At 45.6% G+C, this 23,494-nt stretch overlaps 1 protein-coding gene across 2 annotated transcripts in view; it reads left to right on the top strand.

The window, feature by feature from the left end:
• LOC106606040 (histone-lysine N-methyltransferase SETD2) overlaps positions 1-10,018 on the top strand; it is a 53,082-nt gene extending 43,064 nt beyond the window's left edge. For both annotated transcript variants that reach the window (XM_082975888.1, XM_082975887.1), the window contains 3 exons: positions 3,121-3,195; positions 6,570-6,671; positions 7,633-10,018. In XM_082975888.1, the coding sequence (XP_082832014.1) occupies positions 3,121-3,195; positions 6,570-6,671; positions 7,633-7,794 (339 nt within the window). In that variant the 3' untranslated portion in view covers positions 7,795-10,018. The remainder of the gene's footprint in view (positions 1-3,120; positions 3,196-6,569; positions 6,672-7,632) is intronic.
• The last annotated feature ends 13,476 nt before the right edge of the window (positions 10,019-23,494 follow it).

The raw sequence follows: 23,494 nt of genomic DNA, 5'->3' as shown, positions 1-23,494 counted from the left end.
ATGGGACGTCGCTCTCTTTCTTTACGATGGGACGTCGCTCTTTCTTTACGATGGGATGTGTCTTTCTTTCTTTACGATGGGATGTCTCTTTCTTTCTTTACGATGGGATGTCTCTCTCTCTTTACGATGGGATGTCTCTTTCTTTACGATGGGATGTCTCTCTCTTTCTTTACGATGGGATGTCTCTCTCTTTATTTACGATGGGATGTCTCTATTTCTCTTCTTTTTTTATGATGGGATGTCGTTGGCCAATAAAAGCAATGAGCTCAAGGACTGTTTCCAACATGTCTTGATAGTGGTGTCTCTGTCCCTCTCTCTGTCTCTACTGGCCAGGACCTGAAATGATAACCACTGAGTTTCTGACACCACTTAAATGTTATTTTCCCTAGCTCTGTTGATCCCTGATAATAATTTGGCGTTTTGATTAGAGGGCTTTGCATCCCACCTGGAAAAGAATCTATGTTAAACACTGGCTCATCAAGTGTTCTCTTGTCAGTCTGAATGCTTCTCCCTGGTACGCTCTGTGGGCACACCACCCCTCAGGAAGCACGGAGGAGAGCTGTGTGTGAATCCATTGTGGTTCCTTTTGATCCTCACCACCTTGGTTTGGGGCATGGGGGGGGCATCAACTGTCTACTGCCTGTCTCTGGGGGGGGGGGGGAATCAACTGTCTACTGCCTGTCTCTGGGGGGGGGGGGGGGGGGAATCAACTGTCTACTGCCTGTCTCTGGGGAGGGGGAATCGACTGTCTACTGCCTGTCTCTGGGGAGGGGGAATCAACTGTCCACTGCCTGTCTCTGGGGAGGGGGAATCAACTGTCTACTGCCTGTCTCTGGGGGGGGGAGGAAGAATCAACTGTCTACTGCCTGTCTCTGGGGAGGGGGAATCAACTGTCTACTGCCTGTCTCTGGGGGGGGGGGGGGGGGGCGGCATCAACTGTCTACTGCCTGTCTCTGGGGGGGGGGGGGGGGGCATCAACTGTCTACTGCCTGTCTCTGGGGGGGGCATCAACTGTCTACTGCCTGTCTCTGGGGGGGGGGGGGCATCAACTGTCTACTGCCTGTCTCTGGGGGGGGGGGGCATCAACCGTCTACTGCCTGTCTCTGGGGGGCATCAACTGTCTACTGCCTGTCTCTGGGGGGGCATCAACTGTCTACTGCCTGTCTCTGGGGGGGCATCAACTGTCTACTGCCTGTCTCTGGGGGGGCATCAACTGTCTACTGCCTGTCTCTGGGGGGGCATCAACTGTCTACTGCCTGTCTCTGGGGGGGGGGGGGGCATCAACTGTCTACTGCCTGTCTCTGGGGGGGGGGGGGCATCAACTGTCTACTGCCTGTCTCTGGGGGGGGGGGGGGCATCAACTGTCTACTGCCTGTCTCGGGGGGGAGGGGGGGCATCAACTGTCTACTGCCTGTCTCGGGGGGGGGGGGGGGGGGGGGCGCATCAACTGTCTACTGCCTGTCTCTGGGGGGGGGGCATCAACTGTCTACCTGTCTCTGGGGGGGGGGGCATCAACTGTCTACTGCCTGTCTCTGGGGGGGGCATCAACTGTCTACCTGTCTCTGGGGGGGGGGGGCATCAACTGTCTACTGCCTGTCTCTGGGGGGGGGGGCATCAACTGTCTACTGCCTGTCTCTGGGGGGGGGGCATCAACTGTCTACTGCCTGTCTCTGGGGGGGGGGGGGCATCAACTGTCTACCTGTCTCTGGGGGGGGGGGGGGGGCATCAACTGTCTACTGCCTGTCTCTGGGGGGGGCATCAACTGTCTACCTGTCTCTGGGGGGGGGGGCATCAACTGTCTACTGCCTGTCTCTGGGGGGGGGGGGGGGGGGGCATCAACTGTCTACTGCCTGTCTCTGGGGGGGGGCATCAACTGTCTACTGCCTGTCTCTGGGGGGGGCATCAACTGTCTACTGCCTGTCTCTGGGGGGGGGGGCATCAACTGTCTACTGCCTGTCTCTGGGGGGGGGGGCATCAACTGTCTACTGCCTGTCTCTGGGGGGGGGCATCAACTGTCTACTGCCTGTCTCTGGGGGGGGGGGGCATCAACTGTCTACTGCCTGTCTCTGGGGGGGGGGGGGCATCAACTGTCTACTGCCTGTCTCTGGGGGGGGGCATCAACTGTCTACTGCCTGTCTCTGGGGGGGGGGGGCATCAACTGTCTACTGCCTGTCTCTGGGGGGAGCATCAACTGTCTACTGCCTGTCTCTGGGGGGGGGGGGGCATCAACTGTCTACTGCCTGTCTCTGGGGGGGGCATCAACTGTCTACCTGTCTCTGGGGGGGCATCAACTGTCTACTGCCTGTCTCTGGGGGGGGGGGCATCAACTGTCTACTGCCTGTCTCTGGGGGGGGGGCATCAACTGTCTACCTGTCTCTGGGGGGGGGCCATCAACTGTCTACTGCCTGTCTCTTGGGGGGGGCATCAACTGTCTACTGCCTGTCTCTGGGGGGGGGGGGGGCATCAACTGTCTACTGCCTGTCTCTGGGGGGGGGGGGCATCAACTGTCTACCTGTCTCTGGGGGGGGCATCAACCGTCTACTGCCTGTCTCTGGGGGGGGGGCATCAACTGTCTACTGCCTGTCTCTGGGGGGGGAGGCATCAACTGTCTACTGCCTGTCTCTGGGGCTGAGGGAGGGAGGGTACTGTTAGCCGGAGAGGGAGCCCAGCCTTCATCCTGGCAGGATATCCCTGCTTTGTGTGGCTCCCTCCTTTCCTGTTGGAGGGGGCTGGTGACCAGGTGTGGCCTGCCTGCCTTCCCCACTGGCCTTGAAGTCCAGGGCCTCAGCCCAACACCTGCCATGTTTCATCCATGGCCTCCATGGTGTGGCTGATACAGCCTCACTTCCTTTGATCTGGGCCTTTTAGCTCCAAGAAATGGCTGCTGCCTGCTGCTGTCTGCCACAGCTGAGAAAATGACAGTAGCTATAACCCAGACAGACTGCTAGCCGACCGTTGAATCCACGGCCGAACCAAGCTAGTCAAACCAAACGTGACTGTTCTATAGACTGACATGTTCCCTGACCTCTCTCGTGTGTGTGTGTGTGTGTGTGTGTGTGTGTGTGTGTGTGTGTGTGTGTGTGTGTGTGTGTGTGTGTGTGTGTGTGTGTTTTTCCACAGTTCTCTACTAAGACAGCAGAGGCAGACACATCCAGTGAGCTGGCCAAGAGGAGCAAGGAGACGTTCCGGAAAGAGGTGAGTCAACGTCCATATCTGTCTTCCTGTGATTCCTCCTCAACTACACATGGCCAACAGTATGTGGATATCTTGCTCATCGAACATCTCATTCCAAAATCATGGGCATTAATATGGAGTCGTCCCCCCCCTTTGCTGCTATAACAGCCTCCACTCTTCTGGGAAGTCTTTCCACTAGATGTTGGAATATTCCTGCGGGGACTTGCGTCCATTCAGCCAAGAGCATTAGTGAGGTCGGCACTGATGTTGGGTGTTTAGGCCTGGCTCACAGTTGGCGTTACAATTCATCCCAAAGGTGTTGGATGGGGTTGAGGTCAGAGCTCTGTGCAGGCCAGTCAAGTTCTTCCACACCGATTTCGACAAACCATTTCTGTATGGACCTCACTTTGTGCACGGGGCATTGTCCTGCTGAAACAGGAAAGGGCCTTCCCCAAACTGTTGCCACAAAGTTGGAAACACAGAATCATCTAGAATGTCATTGCATGCTATAGTGTTAAGATTTCCCTTCACTGGAACTAAGAGACCTAGCCCAAACCATGAAAAACAGCCCCAGACTATTATTCCTCCTCCACCATACTTTACAGTTGGCATTATGCATTGGGTGGGACAGGTAGTGTTCTCCTGGCATCCGCCAAACACAGATTCTTCTGTCAGACTGCCAGATGGTGAATTGTGATTCATCACTCCAAGTGACGCTTGGCCTTGCACATGGTGAACTTACACGGAACCCAAACCGGCTGCGCATGCGCCATCGTGCACACATTTATTTTGTCCCCCCCCACACCAAACACGATCACGACACCCAGGTTAAAATATCAAAACAAACTCTGAACCAATTACATTAATTTGGGTACAGGTCGAAAAGCATTAAACATTTATGGCAATTTAGCTAGTTAGCTTGCACTTGCTAGCTAATTTGTCCTATTTAGCTAGCTTGCTGTTGCTAGCTAATTTGTCCTGTGATATAAACATTGAGTTGTTATTTTACCTGAAATGCACAAGGTCCTCTACTCCGACAATTAATCCACACATAAAACAATCAACCGAATAGTTTCTAGTCATCTCTCCTCCTTCCAGGCTTTTTCATCTTTGAACTTACATGGTGATTGGCATCTAAACTTTCATAGTATTACTACACCGACCGGCAACACAGTTAGTCTTTCAGTCACCCACGTGGGCATAACCAATGAGGAGATGGCACGTGGGTACCTGCTTCTATAAACCAATGAGGAGATGGGAGAGGCAGGACTTGCAGCGCGATCTGCGTCAGAAATAGAACTGATTTCTATTTTATCCCATGGTAACGCAGACGTTCGTTGGTGCGCACGAGCAGTGTGGGTGCAATAATTGAATAACATAGATTTCTACATTTATTTTGCAACGCTCGCGCACGCGATACGAGCGGAGCAGTCGGCCTATTAGGCTTGTGTGCAGCTGCTCGGCCATGGAAACCCATTTCATGAAGCTCCCGATGAACAGTTCTTGTGCTGACGTTGTTTCCAGAGGCAGTTTGGAAGTAAGTAGTGAGTGTTGCAACAGTGGACAGACATTTTTACGTGCTTCAGCACTCGGCTGTCCCGTTCTGTGAGCTTGTGTGGCCTACCACTTCGCAGCTGAACCTAGATGTTTCCACTTTACAATAATAACAGCACGGGGAAGCTCTAGCAGGGCAGAAATTTGACGAACTGACTTGTTGGAAAGATGGCATCCTATGACGGTGCCACCTTGAAAGTCACTGAGATCTTCAGTACGGCCATTCTACTGACAATGCTTGTCTATGGAGATTGCATGGCAGTGTGCTCAATTTTTATACACCTGTCAGCATCGGGGTGTGGCTGAAATAGCCAAATCCACTAATTTGAAGGGTCCACATACTTTTGGCCAGTGTATGTATTTTGTCAGGCACCTTGGCGGAGAAGGGCCAAGGTGCCTCCCCTCCTGAGCTTCTCAAATGCGTTTTGAGAAGGATGCAAAGAGAGAGAATGTGAGGAATAAAGGAAAGATGCATTGAGAAACAGCCTCAATGTCCTATTTACTTGTGTTCTACATGTCTTTAAATGTGTATTCTATATATCTATCTATCTTTTATTTATTTTTATTTAATATATATATATAGTCAGAAGTCAGAAGTTTGGACACACCTGCTCATCCAAGGGTTTTTCTTTATTTTTACTAATGCCAAGAGTGTGCAAAGCTGTCAAGGCAAAGGGTGGCTCCTTTTGAAGAACCTTTGAAATATAAATTTTATTTAACACTTTTTTGGGGGGGTTACTACATGATTCCAAATGTGTTTATTTAATAGTTTTATGTCTTCACTATTATTCTACAATGTAGAAAATAGTAAAAAATAAAAAAAAAACTAGAATGAGTAGGTGTGTCTAAACTTTTGACTGGTACTGTACATGCATGCATTTGGAAAGTATTCAGACCCCTTTTTCCACATTTTGTTAGGTTACAGCCTACAGCCATTTTGTTAGGTTACAGCCTACAGCCATTTTGTTAGGTTACAGCCTACAGCCATTTTGTTAGGTTACAGCCTACAGCCATTTTGTTAGGTTACAGCCTACAGCCATTTTGTTAGGTTACAGCCTACAGCCATTTTGTTAGGTTACAGCCTACAGCCATTTTGTTTAAATGGCCTTTCTTTCATTAACACTTGCACTAGTCTTACTAGCTCGCTCTGACATTGAGAAAAACATTTACTTACCAGGGTTGGATATTAACGGTTGTCCACTTGCCCCGGGGCAAGTAAAAAACTAAGTTGGACAAGCGGATTATACACTGAGTGTACAAAACATTAGGAACCCCCTGCTCTTTCCATCAAGTTTCCCATGTGTATCAAGAATGGTTCACCACCTAAAGGATATCCAGCCAACTTGACACAACTGTGGGAAGCATTGGAGTCAACATGGGCCAGCATCCCTGTGGAACGCTTTCCACACCTTTAAGTTGTCTGAATGGACAAGTTTAAAAAAGAACAATCTCAAACAATTAGTCTACTCCGATCAGAAAGGGATGGAAGGTGTCCTCAGGATGCGATGTTTTACTCTCTGTCCTACCGGTCTCTGCAGAGCTTATCAGAGTATAATTATAGTAGGCCTGTGTTGACGGGCACGAACACTCTTTCAATTCTGTATTTGCGATAGATTTTATTTTTTTTAGATCAAAGCCGCGTTTGCATATTTGACAAGTGGCTAAAAAAGTTCCAAGTTAATGTCAAGCCCATCTTACTGAGATATGTGGTTGTCCCACCTAGCTATGTTAAGATGAATGCACTTGTAAGTGGCTCTGGATAAGAGTGTCTGCTAAATTACTGAAATGTAATGAATGTCATCTCTACATGATCGATTTGACCTCTTATTTCCTGTGTTTAGATGTCCCAGTTCATTGTGACCTGCTTGAATCCGTTCCGGAAACCAGACTGCAAACTGGGACGCATTGTCAACACTGAGGATTTCAAACACCTTGCCAGAAAGGTAGGGGGGGGGGGTGGAAAGCAATCATTTGTATTTTATTGTCTCAAACCATGCAAAACATGAACCTCTCCCAACAGTCAGAGTATTGAATTAATGTCCTGGATAGCAATTAACTTGAAAGGATAAAGGTATTCCCCTTCACATCTCACTGATGCTCTTCCCCCAGACCAGAACTAAACGCCTGAACCTTCAGCTCCCACTGCTTCTAGTTGTTTCCCAAATGGCACCCTATTCAAAAGTAGTGCACTATGTATTGGAAATGGTGCCATTTGGGAGATTCTCAGTCAATGTTCAGCCAGCATTTTTTTTTTCAAAGGGCAGAAAGCACTGTTTTTTTCCCCTCAAGTAGTTTTGAGTGTTCCTCTGGGTTGACAACCACAACTCGGTGGGGACTTGTTTAAATGGAGAGCCATTTGGACACACCACTTCTCTTGAGCACATGGTCACAATAAACAAAAGAGAGGCCAAGTAAACTGGCATGTTCAAAATTTTATTTAATACCGTGCAGAACAAACCCTTAAAGCAGAACCTCTTAAACTAGACGCTAGCTAACGTTTTGGATTGACTCGTTTTATATAGAGGGCTGAGATTTTTGGGATGCAGCCCTGGCATTTGACTGTCTACATTTTAGGAGGAGAACAAAGCTCATGAAATGGATCAGTCAGAATGAAAGCCTCATCTCTTCACAGTGTGACCTATTCTTCCTTTTGATGGAGCTAGTTTCACTTTTGTTGTTGCAGGGTTGTAAAATTCCCATAACTTTCCAGGTTTTCCAGAAATCATGTTTGGAAGATTCACGGAATCAGGACGGAATTAGCAGAATCCTCAAACCAGGATTCTAGAAAACTTGGGAATTATGGGAAAGTTACCCATTAGCGATTTTGCAATCCGATGTTGTTGTCAGGAGAAACATCTAACTTCCTTTTCTTCTGTCCTTTTCTCCCCCTTTCTATTCCTCCAGCTAACTCACGGCGTGATGAACAAGGAGCTGAAGTCCTGCAAGAACCCAGAGGACCTGGAGTGCAACGAAAACGTCAAGCACAAGACCAAGGAGTACATCAAGAAATACATGCAGAAGTTTGGCAACATCTACCGGCCCAAAGAGGACACTGAGCTGGACTAACACTGCTGACTGGAGGAACAGAACGGGGATCAAGACTTGAAAATATGATTAGGCTACAGTTGTTTGGGGCCCACAATCGGTGAAAGGAGACACACTGAAACCCAGTTTAAAGTCAAGTCACGCTGGGAAACTGAACTGTGGAGGTGGGATCGCTCCAGACACATATTTATGAGGAGGACATGTTTATGTTGACTAAGACTGTGTCTTAAACTGATGCCTTGAAGGCTTGCCGCCGCGCCCACTGACTAGTGGGAGGGGACTAGTGGGAGGGGGGCGAGAATCATGACGAGGAGGGAGGTGTCTCCCAAGGGGCGGAGGCTCCAGGTGAAGTGTCCACAGAGAAGTGTGCGACACCTAGGCTGCGTCTCAACTAGCACCCTATTCTCTATGTGCCCTATGTAGGGAATAGGGTGCTGTTTGGCACTCAGACCCAGAGAGGGGTGCTACATTAACCTATAGTGTCACTATTATGTTAGCTTTCTACATTTTTTTCCAGTTTAACTTTCTTACCTAACTAACAATGTTTTCAAATCTTATTTACATATTCTCTTTAGAACTCTTCCTCCCTTGTCTGAAAAGGATTCATGAAAGACTTGGACATAACATCATTTTAAATGGCTCTTCAATGTTTTTCCACTGTTGGGATGTTGCTGTATGAAGTCCAGCAGTGGTAATTAACTGGTCAAAATGGAACAGTGTAAAGAAAGACAAAATCTCTGTTTTTCCATATGACTGGCTTTCCTCTGGTGCGCCCGCCTGCCACACCCCCCAAGCCAGCCATTGACTTGATTAGGGTATCTGGTGCTGCTTTTAGGTGGGCTGTGATAGTCCAAGCTTTCTACTCTCCAAGCCCTCCCTGCCTTCAGACCACAATCCTCCGGAGCCTCTGTTATATGAATGCTTGATGGAGGCTGGGTTCGGTTCGGATGGAGGCTGGGTTGGGTTGGGTTCGGATGGAGGCTGAGTTCGGTTCGGATGGAGGCTGGGTTCTGTTGGGATGGAGACTGGGTTCTGTTGGGGTGGAGGCTGGGTTTTGTTGGGGTGGAGGCTGGGTTTAGTTGGGGTGGAGGCTCGGTTCGGTTCTATCGTTCTGACTGAATTCCTCCATGGCTGCTTACCAAATAGCACCCTATTTCCTATATAGAGCACTACTTTAGACCAGAGCCCATAGGGGAATCCTAGCGTGCACTACTTTAGACGAGAGCTCTATGTAGGGAATAGTGTTCATTTGGGACATAGTCCATGTTCCAATGCTCCCTCCCTGAGTAAATCTTTTTATTTTATTTTTTACAAAAATTGAAGAATGAACTTTATTATGGAGCTTGTTCTCTTCAGTCGGCCTACTTGTCTGACTGTATCAAGTAGTGGGTTGGACGGACGGACGGACGGACGGGGCCTTCAAGAGGACTTAGTGGTGAATAAGGAACAGCAGGGGATGGGGAAACTGATTGATGTTTTTGTCTTTAATTAACTTGTACTATGAAGTGAACAGGATTTGGATGCTATCAGACACACATGATGCTTGTGTGTCAGTCAGTCTGTACCTCGTTCTGTTTCAACCCCCCCCCCCTCCACAATGGAGTGTAGCGTTGTAATTTTAACTCTATTTCACCTTGTCTTTCTCTTTTTTTACTATTATAATTCCTTTAGACGGGCATCACAGAGTGTGCTGTCGTCTTGTTGCTACACAAGCTGTTTTACTCCTTAGTCTCCGGGGTAACAAGGTTTGTGTCCTGTCGTCAGGGTTACCGGGTCGTTGATCATTTGGGTAACTCTCACACCACCATTTAAATTGCATTAAAACCATGTTCAAACACACACATGTATTATAGTGCTTCATATGTGAATATATTGAGAAATAGTTTGAGCATGTTTAGGTAAGCACAGTCTTTGTAAAAGGATGGACTGTTGGTCCGTGATACACCTGGCTATTGCCAGGTTATAAGTATACCAAACACAGGTGAATGAAGGGGGGAGGGTCGAAGTGACTTCCTGTGTAAGCTGAAGCCAGGATTCCAGCCATTCACAGCCTCTTGTTCGTTTGATTTTGGTGGTGGGGGTTGCAGCATTTTTCTGTTTTGTTTATGAGACAGATTTATTTTTATTTTTTTGGTATGTACAAAATGAGTTTCACCCCAACTCTACTGTAAGTACTGTGCAAGCACATTGTCATACTGAGTGTACAAACATTTTAAAAGAAAAATAAAGTTTTTGTAAAAATGTGTATTCCATTTTCACCTTGCACACTATTGAAACATTTCTAGAGAGTTTACCCAGAACCAAATGAGAAGTACCTGCATACCACCCAATCCCCGTTTCCACTGTTTATGTACTTACCCCTTCAATACAGGATGCTGGCTACATCCCAAATGGCACCCTGTTCCCTATTTAGTGCACTACTTTTGACAAGATGTAGATGCCCTGTTTACTGATTTGAAATTTGTATGCTGAACAAAAATATAAATGCCACATGCAACCATTTCTAATATTTTACTTAGTTACAGTTCATATGATGAAATCAGTTCATTAGGTGCCAATCTATGGCTTTACATGACTGGGAATACAGATATGTATCTGTTACAGTGGCGGTCAGTGCACTATGAGGGAGCACTTTTCTTTTTCATGAGCATGACCTTATTTCTATTACAGCATATTGGATGACTGTCATTTATATTCCATTCGCCCAGTTCAATGTAACGTCGATGGGTTTAGGCTACTACATGATAGTCAAATGTTCTCTATACCCATCATGAGGTTGCTACAACCTAGCCAATGAATGAAAGTTTCCAACGTAGGCGCACACAGGTCGAGATACAAATGTAAGATGACAGTGACACATTCAATACTGCCTTGCACACTCTTGCCTGCATCTAGCTGATCTAGGGTGTAGTCATTAGTCCAACAGTTGCAAACGAGAGTTTCTATTGGACAAATTAATGGAATTTGTATCCCTGTTTCGTTTGCTTTCCTTTAAGAACCGTTTTTCAACAGAAGAGGCGGAATGAATACACTACTGATCACGCATAAACACAGTTCAGTGTCAGAGCAGCCACGTATTCCCTCAACCTTTTCCCTTCGTTTGTGTGACCAGGCGAAAATACCTTTCTAAACCAAACCGTGTCATAACCGCCACACACAGCCTACATCGTTGTCCCCGTATTAGCTAAAGTAATGTCCTAGTCAACAGCTAATAGAACTAATGCCTTAGTAAACCCGCTACAATCATGTAGTAACGTTAGGGTGTATAGTCAGTAAGCAGTTACACCGCCGTCCAGTGGCAATAACTTAATACAACTAAAAGCTTACCTTGACTTGGAAGAGATGTTGTGTTGGGTAGTCATAGCCAGCTAGCTAACATAGCATCCCTCTGTTCGAGCAGGGTGTTTTGAATAGGCTAAACTAGCCATCTGCATCTGCATTTGCTAGCTAAGTAAGTGAAAGTGAAAAAGAATGACACTCGCTCTCTTGCTTCTCCATTTTTGAAGAAATTAATTTGTTGACAACTGTTCAACTATTTTCTTTCTCTCTTTGAGTCAACTACTCACCACATTTTATGCACTGCAGTGCTAGCTAGCTCTAGATTAATTATCTGATCCTTTGATTGGGTGGACAAGAGCTCTGGTAGGTTGGAGGACGACCTCTGAAAGTTGTCATAATTACTGTGTAAATCCATGGAAGGGGGTGGGAACCAAGAGCCTTTTGGTTTTGTATTGAAGTCAATGTACCAAGAGGAGGACGGAAGCTAGCTGTCCTCCGGCTACACCATGGTGCTACCCTACAGACTGCTGTTGAGGCTACTGTAGACCTTCATTGCAAACAGTGTTTTAATCAATTATTTGGTGACGTGAATATATTTAGTGTAGTTTTATCTAAAAAGGTAAACTTTTTCAATGTCTTAACATTTTTATTTGTATGAAATTTACTGAGGATGGTCCTCCCCTTCCTCCTCTGAGGAGCCTCCACTGATCTGTTGGTCCCAGATACCATTAAAAAAAAAAGATAGGGGCGTGGATCAGAAAACCAGCCAATATCTGGTGTGACCACCATTTGCCTCATGCAGCACGAAACATCTCCTTCGCATAGTGTATCAGGCTGTTGATTGTGGCCTGTGGAATGTTGTCCCACTCCTCGACAATGGCTGTGCAAAGTTGCTGGATATTGGCGGGAACTGGAACATGTTGTCGTACACATCGATCCAGAGCATCCCAAACATGCTCAATGGGTGACATGTCTGGTGAGTATATAGGACATGAAAAAACGGGGAAATCTTCAGCTTCCAGGAATAGTGTACAGATCCTTGCGACATGGGGCCGTGCGTTATCATGCTGAAACATGGCACGACAATGGGCCTCATGATCTCGTCACGGTATGTCTATGCATTCAAATTGCCATCAATAAAATGCAATTGTGTTCGTTGTCCGTAGCTTATGCCTGCCCGTACTTTAACCCCACCGCCACAATGGGGCACTCTGTTCACAACAGCAAACCGCTCACCTACTCAATGCGTGGACATGTAGTCTGCGGTTGTTCTCTTAAACCACGTTTAACCACGTTGGAGGCAGTTTATGGTAGAGAAATTAACATTCTATTCTCTGGCAACAGCTCTGGTGGACATTCCTGCAGTCAGCATGCCAATTGCACGCTCCCTCAACTTGAGACATCTATGGCATTGTGTTGTGTGACAAAACAGAACATTTTAGAGTGGCCTTTTATTGTCCCCAGCACAAGGTGCACCTGTGTAATGGTCATGCTGTTTAATCAGCTTCTTGATATTCCACACTTGTCAGGTGGATAGATTATCTTGGCAAAGAGGAAGTGCTTACTATCAGGGATGTAAACAAATTTGTGCCAAAACATTTAGAGAAATTAGCTTTTTGTGCGTATGGAACATTTCTGGCAGAGAGCCTCTGACTTGCATCCCAAATGGCACCCTAAATGGCAAATGGGACCCACAGGGATCTGGACAAAAGAAGTGCGCTATATAGGGTATCGGGTCCCTCCCTCCCTCACCTCCACCCCCCACCCTCCCCCCTCAGCCCCATCCCACTCTGAGTTAATGTGCATTCCGCAGCCCCATGCTTGTGTTCTCCAGACCGCAGTTAAGCTGGAGCGTCTGGTGTCCATGACGGCATGGAACGCTGCCTGCTCCGGGCCCTGCTAGAGAGAGACGCAGGCCTGCTTTCACTTAGAGCACGGAGTAAAGACAAAGAGAAATCATGGAACGCTGCCTGCCCCGGGCCCTGCTAGAGAGAGATGCAGGCCTGCTCCCACTTAGAGCACGGAGTAAAGACAGAGAGAAATCATGGAACGCTGCCTGCCCCGGGCCCTGCTAGAGAGAGACGCAAGCCTGCTCCCACTTAGAGCACAGAGTAAAGACAGAGAGAAATCATGGAACGCTGCCTGCCCCGGGCCCTGCTAGAGAGAGACGCAAGCCTGCTCCCACTTAGAGCACAGAGTAAAGACAGAGAGAAATCATGGAACGCTGCCTGCCCCGGGCCCTGCTAGAGAGAGACGCAAGCCTGCTCCCACTTAGAGCACAGAGTAAAGACAGAGAGAAATCATGAACAGATTTCAGCTGAGAACAGAGTGAGTAGAAGTCGTGGAGGGAGGTACTGGAGGGAGGGAGCAGGAATCTCAAGGAAAGGGAAAGCATATCTTTAAAAATAGTTTGGGTGAAGACTTTTACCTAATACTGTCTCTGCCCCAACCCCTTTAAATACCCTCCTAATACTGTATCTGCCCCAACCCCTTTAAATACCCTCCTAATACTGTCTCTGCCCCAAACCCTTTAAATACCCTCCTAATACTGTCTCTGCCCCAAACCCTTTAAATACCCTCCTAATACTGTATCTGCCCCAAACCCTTTAAATACCCTCCTAATACTGTCTCTGCCCCAAACCCTTTAAATACCCTCCTAATACTGTATCTGCCCCAAACCCTTTAAATACCCTCCTAATACTGTCTCTGCCCCAAACCCTTTAAATACCCTCCTAATACTGTATCTGCCCCAACCCCTTTAAATACCCCCCTAATACTGTCTCTGCCCCAAACCCTTTAAATACCCTCCTAATACTGTCTCTGCCCCAACCCCTTTAAATACCCTCCTAATACTGTATCTGCCCCAAACCCTTTAAATACCCTCCTAATACTGTCTCTGCCCCAAACCCTTTAAATACCCTCCTAATACTGTATCTGCCCCAACACCCTTTAAATACCCCCCTAATACTGTCTCTGCCCCAAACCCTTTAAATACCCTCCTAATACTGTATCTGCCCCAAACCCTTTAAATACCCTCCTAATACTGTATCTGCCCCAAACCCTTTAAATACCCTCCTAATACTGTATCTGCCCCAAACCCTTTAAATACCCTCCTAATACTGTATCTGCCCCAAACCCTTTAAATACCCTCCTAATACTGTCTCTGCCCCAACCCCTTTAAATACCCTCCTAATACTGTCTCTGCCCCAAACCCTTTAAATACCCTCCTAATACTGTCTCTGCCCCAAACCCTTTAAATACCCTCCTAATACTGTCTCTGCCCCAAACCCTTTAAATACCCTCCTAATACTGTCTCTGCCCCAAACCCTTTAAATACCCTCCTAATACTGTCTCTGCCCCAAACCCTTTAAATACCCTCCTAATACTGTATCTGCCCCAAACCCTTTAAATACCCTCCTAATACTGTATCTGCCCCAAACCCTTTAAATACCCTCCTAATACTGTATCTGCCCCAAACCCTTTAAATACCCTCCTAATACTGTCTCTGCCCCAAACCCTTTAAATACCCTCCTAATACTGTCTCTGCCCCAAACCCTTTAAATACCCTCCTAATACTGTATCTGCCCCAAACCCTTTAAATACCCTCCTAATACTGTCTCTGCCCCAACCCCTTTAAATACCCTCCTAATACTGTCTCTGCCCCAAACCCTTTAAATACCCTCCTAATACTGTATCTGCCCCAACCCCTTTAAATACCCTCCTAATACTGTCTCTGCCCCAAACCCTTTAAATACCCTCCTAATACTGTCTCTGCCCCAAACCCTTTAAATACCCTCCTAATACTGTCTCTGCCCCAAACCCTTTAAATACCCTCCTAATACTGTCTCTGCCCCAACCCCTTTAAATACCCTCCTAATACTGTCTCTGCCCCAAACCCTTTAAATACCCTCCTAATACTGTATCTGCCCCAAACCCTTTAAATACCCTCCTAATACTGTATCTGCCCCAAACCCTTTAAATACCCTCCTAATACTGTCTCTGCCCCAAACCCTTTAAATACCCTCCTAATACTGTATCTGCCCCAAACCCTTTAAATACCCCCCTAATACTGTCTCTGCCCCAAACCCTTTAAATACCCTCCTAATACTGTCTCTGCCCCAAACCCTTTAATTAAATACCCTCCTAATACTGTATCTGCCCCAAACCCTTTAAATACCCCCCTAATACTGTATCTGCCCCAAACCCTTTAAATACCCTCCTAATACTGTATCTGCCCCAAACCCTTTAAATACCCTCCTAATACTGTATCTGCCCCAAACCCTTTAAATACCCTCCTAATACTGTCTCTGCCCCAAACCCTTTAAATACCCTCCTAATACTGTCTCTGCCCCAAACCCTTTAAATACCCTCCTAATACTGTCTCTGCCCCAAACCCTTTAAATACCCTCCTAATACTGTCTCTGCCCCAAACCCTTTAAATACCCTCCTAATACTGTATCTGCCCCAAACCCTTTAAATACCCTCCTAATACTGTCTCTGCCCCAAACCCTTTAAATACCCTCCTAATACTGTCTCTGCCCCAAACCCTTTAAATACCCCCCTAATACTGTCTCTGCCCCAAACCCTTTAAATACCCTCCTAATACTGTCTCTGCCCCAAACCCTTTAAATACCCTCCTAATACTGTCTCTGCCCCAAACCCTTTAAATACCCTCCTAATACTGTCTCTGCCCCAAACCCTTTAAATACCCTCCTAATACTGTCTCTGCCCCAAACCCTTTAAATACCCTCCTAATACTGTATCTGCCCCAAACCCTTTAAATACCCTCCTAATACTGTCTCTGCCCCAAACCCTTTAAATACCCCCCTAATACTGTCTCTGCCCCAAACCCTTTAAATACCCTCCTAATACTGTATCTGCCCCAAACCCTTTAAATACCCTCCTAATACTGTCTCTGCCCCAAACCCTTTAAATACCCTCCTAATACTGTATCTGCCCCAAACCCTTTAAATACCCTCCTAATACTGTATCTGCCCCAAACCCTTTAAATACCCTCCTAATACTGTCTCTGCCCCAAACCCTTTAAATACCCTCCTAATACTGTATCTGCCCCAAACCCTTTAAATACCCTCCTAATACTGTATCTGCCCCAAACCCTTTAAATACCCTCCTAATACTGTCTCTGCCCCAAACCCTTTAAATACCCTCCTAATACTGTCTCTGCCCCAAACCCTTTAAATACCCTCCTAATACTGTCTCTGCCCCAAACCCTTTAAATACCCTCCTAATACTGTATCTGCCCCAAACCCTTTAAATACCCTCCTAATACTGTCTCTGCCCCAAACCCTTTAAATACCCTCCTAATACTGTATCTGCCCCAAACCCTTTAAATACCCTCCTAATACTGTCTCTGCCCCAAACCCTTTAAATACCCTCCTAATACTGTATCTGCCCCAAACCCTTTAAATACCCTCCTAATACTGTCTCTGCCCCAAACCCTTTAAATACCCTCCTAATACTGTATCTGCCCCAAACCCTTTAAATACCCTCCTAATACTGTCTCTGCCCCAAACCCTTTAAATACCCTCCTAATACTGTCTCTGCCCCAAACCCTTTAAATACCCTCCTAATACTGTATCTGCCCCAAACCCTTTAAATACCCTCCTAATACTGTATCTGCCCCAAACCCTTTAAATACCCTCCTAATACTGTCTCTGCCCCAAACCCTTTAAATACCCTCCTAATACTGTATCTGCCCCAAACCCTTTAAATACCCTCCTAATACTGTATCTGCCCCAAACCCTTTAAATACCCTCCTAATACTGTCTCTGCCCCAACCCTTTAAATACCCTCCTAATACTGTTCTGCCCCAAACCCTTTAAATACCCTCCTAATACTGTCTCTGCCCCAAACCCTTTAAATACCCTCCTAATACTGTCTCTGCCCCAAACCCTTTAAATACCCTCCTAATACTGTATCTGCCCCAAACCCTTTAAATACCCTCCTAATACTGTATCTGCCCCAAACCCTTTAAATACCCTCCTAATACTGTCTCTGCCCCAAACCCTTTAAATACCCTCCTAATACTGTATCTGCCCCAACCCCTTTAAATACCCTCCTAATACTGTCTCTGCCCCAAACCCTTTAAATACCCTCCTAATACTGTCTCTGCCCCAAACCCTTTAAATACCCTCCTAATACTGTATCTGCCCCAAACCCTTTAAATACCCTCCTAATACTGTCTCTGCCCCAAACCCTTTAAATACCCTCCTAATACTGTCTCTGCCCCAAACCCTTTAAATACCCTCCTAATACTGTATCTGCCCCAAACCCTTTAAATACCCTCCTAATACTGTCTCTGCCCCAAACCCTTTAAATACCCTCCTAATACTGTCTCTGCCCCAAACCCTTTAAATACCCTCCTAATACTGTATCTGCCCCAAACCCTTTAAATACCCTCCTAATACTGTCTCTGCCCCAAACCCTTTAAATACCCTCCTAATACTGTCTCTGCCCCAAACCCTTTAAATACCCTCCTAATACTGTCTCTGCCCCAAACCCTTTAAATACCCTCCTAATACTGTATCTGCCCCAAACCCTTTAAATACCCTCCTAATACTGTCTCTGCCCCAAACCCTTTAAATACCCTCCTAATACTGTATCTGCCCCAAACCCTTTAAATACCCTCCTAATACTGTCTCTGCCCCAAACCCTTTAAATACCCTCCTAATACTGTCTCTGCCCCAAACCCTTTAAATACCCTCCTAATACTGTCTCTGCCCCAAACCCTTTAAATACCCTCCTAATACTGTCTCTGCCCCAAACCCTTTAAATACCCTCCTAATACTGTATCTGCCCCAAACCCTTTAAATACCCTCCTAATACTGTATCTGCCCCAAACCCTTTAAATACCCTCCTAATACTGTCTCTGCCCCAAACCCTTTAAATACCCTCCTAATACTGTCTCTGCCCCAAACCCTTTAAATACCCTCCTAATACTGTCTCTGCCCCAAACCCTTTAAATACCCTCCTAATACTGTCTCTGCCCCAAACCCTTTAAATACCCTCCTAATACTGTCTCTGCCCCAAACCCTTTAAATACCCTCCTAATACTGTCTCTGCCCCAAACCCTTTAAATACCCTCCTAATACTGTCTCTGCCCCAAACCCTTTAAATACCCTCCTAATACTGTCTCTGCCCCAAACCCTTTAAATACCCTCCTAATACTGTATCTGCCCCAAACCCTTTAAATACCCTCCTAATACTGTCTCTGCCCCAAACCCTTTAAATACCCTCCTAATACTGTCTCTGCCCCAAACCCTTTAAATACCCTCCTAATACTGTCTCTGCCCCAAACCCTTTAAATACCCTCCTAATACTGTATCTGCCCCAAACCCTTTAAATACCCTCCTAATACTGTCTCTGCCCCAAACCCTTTAAATACCCTCCTAATACTGTATCTGCCCCAAACCCTTTAAATACCCTCCTAATACTGTATCTGCCCCAAACCCTTTAAATACCCTCCTAATACTGTCTCTGCCCCAAACCCTTTAAATACCCTCCTAATACTGTATCTGCCCCAAACCCTTTAAATACCCTCCTAATACTGTATCTGCCCCAAACCCTTTAAATACCCTCCTAATACTGTCTCTGCCCCAAACCCTTTAAATACCCTCCTAATACTGTATCTGCCCCAACCCCTTTAAATACCCTCCTAATACTGTCTCTGCCCCAAACCCTTTAAATACCCTCCTAATACTGTCTCTGCCCCAAACCCTTTAAATACCCTCCTAATACTGTCTCTGCCCCAACCCCTTTAAATACCCTCCTAATACTGTATCTGCCCCAAACCCTTTAAATACCCTCCTAATACTGTATCTGCCCCAAACCCTTTAAATACCCTCCTAATACTGTATCTGCCCCAACCCCTTTAAATACCCTCCTAATACTGTATCTGCCCCAAACCCTTTAAATACCCTCCTAATACTGTCTCTGCCCCAAACCCTTTAAATACCCTCCTAATACTGTATCTGCCCCAAACCCTTTAAATACCCTCCTAATACTGTATCTGCCCCAAACCCTTTAAATACCCTCCTAATACTGTATCTGCCCCAAACCCTTTAAATACCCTCCTAATACTGTCTCTGCCCCAACCCCTTTAAATACCCTCCTAATACTGTATCTGCCCCAAACCCTTTAAATACCCTCCTAATACTGTCTCTGCCCCAAACCCTTTAAATACCCTCCTAATACTGTATCTGCCCCAAACCCTTTAAATACCCTCCTAATACTGTATCTGCCCCAAACCCTTTAAATACCCTCCTAATACTGTCTCTGCCCCAAACCCTTTAAATACCCTCCTAATACTGTCTCTGCCCCAAACCCTTTAAATACCCTCCTAATACTGTCTCTGCCCCAAACCCTTTAAATACCCTCCTAATACTGTATCTGCCCCAAACCCTTTAAATACCCTCCTAATACTGTATCTGCCCCAAACCCTTTAAATACCCTCCTAATACTGTCTCTGCCCCAAACCCTTTAAATACCCTCCTAATACTGTATCTGCCCCAAACCCTTTAAATACCCTCCTAATACTGTATCTGCCCCAAACCCTTTAAATACCCTCCTAATACTGTCTCTGCCCCAAACCCTTTAAATACCCTCCTAATACTGTATCTGCCCCAAACCCTTTAAATACCCTCCTAATACTGTCTCTGCCCCAAACCCTTTAAATACCCTCCTAATACTGTCTCTGCCCCAAACCCTTTAAATACCCTCCTAATACTGTCTCTGCCCCAAACCCTTTAAATACCCTCCTAATACTGTCTCTGCCCCAAACCCTTTAAATACCCTCCTAATACTGTATCTGCCCCAAACCCTTTAAATACCCTCCTAATACTGTATCTGCCCCAAACCCTTTAAATACCCTCCTAATACTGTCTCTGCCCCAAACCCTTTAAATACCCTCCTAATACTGTATCTGCCCCAAACCCTTTAAATACCCTCCTAATACTGTCTCTGCCCCAACCCCTTTAAATACCCTCCTAATACTGTCTCTGCCCCAAACCCTTTAAATACCCTCCTAATACTGTCTCTGCCCCAAACCCTTTAAATACCCTCCTAATACTGTCTCTGCCCCAAACCCTTTAAATACCCTCCTAATACTGTATCTGCCCCAAACCCTTTAAATACCCTCCTAATACTGTCTCTGCCCCAAACCCTTTAAATACCCTCCTAATACTGTATCTGCCCCAAACCCTTTAAATACCCCCCTAATACTGTCTCTGCCCCAAACCCTTTAAATACCCTCCTAATACTGTATCTGCCCCAAACCCTTTAAATACCCTCCTAATACTGTCTCTGCCCCAAACCCTTTAAATACCCTCCTAATACTGTCTCTGCCCCAAACCCTTTAAATACCCTCCTAATACTGTCTCTGCCCCAAACCCTTTAAATACCCCCCTAATACTGTCTCTGCCCCAAACCCTTTAAATACCCTCCTAATACTGTATCTGCCCCAAACCCTTTAAATACCCTCCTAATACTGTATCTGCCCCAAACCCTTTAAATACCCTCCTAATACTGTCTCTGCCCCAAACCCTTTAAATACCCTCCTAATACTGTCTCTGCCCCAAACCCTTTAAATACCCTCCTAATACTGTCTCTGCCCCAAACCCTTTAAATACCCTCCTAATACTGTCTCTGCCCCAAACCCTTTAAATACCCTCCTAATACTGTATCTGCCCCAAACCCTTTAAATACCCTCCTAATACTGTCTCTGCCCCAAACCCTTTAAATACCCTCCTAATACTGTATCTGCCCCAAACCCTTTAAATACCCTCCTAATACTGTCTCTGCCCCAAACCCTTTAAATACCCTCCTAATACTGTCTCTGCCCCAACCCCTTTAAATACCCTCCTAATACTGTATCTGCCCCAAACCCTTTAAATACCCTCCTAATACTGTCTCTGCCCCAAACCCTTTAAATACCCTCCTAATACTGTCTCTGCCCCAAACCCTTTAAATACCCTCCTAATACTGTCTCTGCCCCAACCCCTTTAAATACCCTCCTAATACTGTATCTGCCCCAAACCCTTTAAATACCCTCCTAATACTGTATCTGCCCCAAACCCTTTAAATACCCTCCTAATACTGTCTCTGCCCCAAACCCTTTAAATACCCTCCTAATACTGTCTCTGCCCCAAACCCTTTAAATACCCTCCTAATACTGTCTCTGCCCCAAACCCTTTAAATACCCTCCTAATACTGTATCTGCCCCAAACCCTTTAAATACCCTCCTAATACTGTCTCTGCCCCAAACCCTTTAAATACCCTCCTAATACTGTCTCTGCCCCAAACCCTTTAAATACCCTCCTAATACTGTCTCTGCCCCAAACCCTTTAAATACCCTCCTAATACTGTCTCTGCCCCAAACCCTTTAAATACCCTCCTAATACTGTCTCTGCCCCAAACCCTTTAAATACCCTCCTAATACTGTATCTGCCCCAAACCCTTTAAATACCCTCCTAATACTGTCTCTGCCCCAAACCCTTTAAATACCCTCCTAATACTGTCTCTGCCCCAAACCCTTTAAATACCCTCCTAATACTGTCTCTGCCCCAAACCCTTTAAATACCCTCCTAATACTGTCTCTGCCCCAACCCCTTTAAATACCCTCCTAATACTGTCTCTGCCCCAAACCCTTTAAATACCCTCCTAATACTGTCTCTGCCCCAAACCCTTTAAATACCCTCCTAATACTGTCTCTGCCCCAAACCCTTTAAATACCCTCCTAATACTGTCTCTGCCCCAAACCCTTTAAATACCCTCCTAATACTGTCTCTGCCCCAAACCCTTTAAATACCCTCCTAATACTGTCTCTGCCCCAAACCCTTTAAATACCCCCCTAATACTGTATCTGCCCCAAACCCTTTAAATACCCTTCTAAATCCGAACCTCTTAACTGTGAGCCATCAAGTGGTTTTATTGAGGAGTATTTAATAAAACTGTCATAAAGAGTTGTATTATGATTCAAGACCAACATGTAATAACTGTAAATTATGACATCTCCATATGTGCCCTTTGATCATTCTGTGGAAAAACGAATTAACTTATTCCTAGTATAAAATTATATTCCTCAGATTCAGCACTAATGGGGAGAGTTAAATGGAAGTCTCAGATTCAGCACTAATGGGGAGAGTTAAATGGAAGTCTCAGATTCAGCACTAATGGGGAGAGTTAAATGGAAGTCTCAGATTCAGCACTAATGGGGAGAGTTAAATGGAAGTCTCAGATTCAGCACTAATGGGGAGAGTTAAATGGAAGTCTCAGATTCAGCACTAATGGGGAGAGTTAAATGGAAGTCTCAGATTCAGTACTAATGGCGAGAGTTAAATGGAAGTCTCAGATTCAGCACTAATGGGGAGAGTTAAATGGAAGTCTCTTCAGATTCAGTACTAATGGGGAGAGTTAAATGGAAGTCTCAGATTCAGCACTAATGGGGAGAGTTAAATGGAAGTCTCAGATTCAGTACTAATGGGGAGAGTTAAATGGAAGTCTCAGATTCAGCACTAATGGGGAGAGTTAAATGGAAGTCTCTTCAGATTCAGTACTAATGGGGAGAGTTAAATGGAAGTCTCAGATTCAGCACTAATGGGGAGAGTTAAATGGAAGTCTCAGATTCAGCACTAATGGGGAGAGTTAAATGGAAGTCTCAGATTCAGTACTAATGGGGAGAGTTTAAATGGAAGTCTCAGATTCAGCACTAATGGGGAGAGTTAAATGGAAGTCTCAGATTCAGCACTAATGGGGAGAGTTAAATGGAAGTCTCAGATTCAGCATTATTGGGGAGAGTTAAATGGAAGTCTCAGATTCAGTACTAATGGGGAGAGTTTAAATGGAAGTCTCAGATTCAGTACTAATGGGGAGAGTTAAATGGAAGTCTCAGATTCAGCACTAATGGGGAGAGTTAAATGGAAGTCTCAGATTCAGTACTAATGGGGAGAGTTAAATGGAAGTCTCAGATTCAGCACTAATGGGGAGAGTTAAATGGAAGTCTCTTCAGATTCAGTACTAATGGGGAGAGTTAAATGGAAGTCTCAGATTCAGCACTAATGGGGAGAGTTAAATGGAAGTCTCAGATTCAGTACTAATGGGGAGAGTTAAATGGAAGTCTCAGATTCAGCACTAATGGGGAGAGTTAAATGGAAGTCTCAGATTCAGTACTAATGGCGAGAGTTACAGTTGAAGTCGGAAGTTTACATACACCTCAGCCAAATACATTTAAACTCAGTTTTTCACAATTCTTGACATATAATCAGAGTAAAAATCACCACTTTATTTTAAGAATGTGAAATGTCAGAATAATAGTAGAGAGAAATATTTATTTCAGCTTTTATTTCTTTCATCACATTGCCAGTGGGTCAGAAGTTTACATACACTCAATTAGTATTTGGTAGCATTGCCTTTAAATTGTTTAACT

The sequence above is a fragment of the Salmo salar genome, chromosome 05 (genome assembly GCF_965601325.2).
Source record: "Salmo salar chromosome 05, fSalSal1, whole genome shotgun sequence".
NCBI lineage: Eukaryota > Metazoa > Chordata > Actinopteri > Salmoniformes > Salmonidae > Salmo > Salmo salar.
Note: the sequence above shows the minus strand (reverse complement) of the source record. Positions and strands in the feature narration are given on the sequence as shown.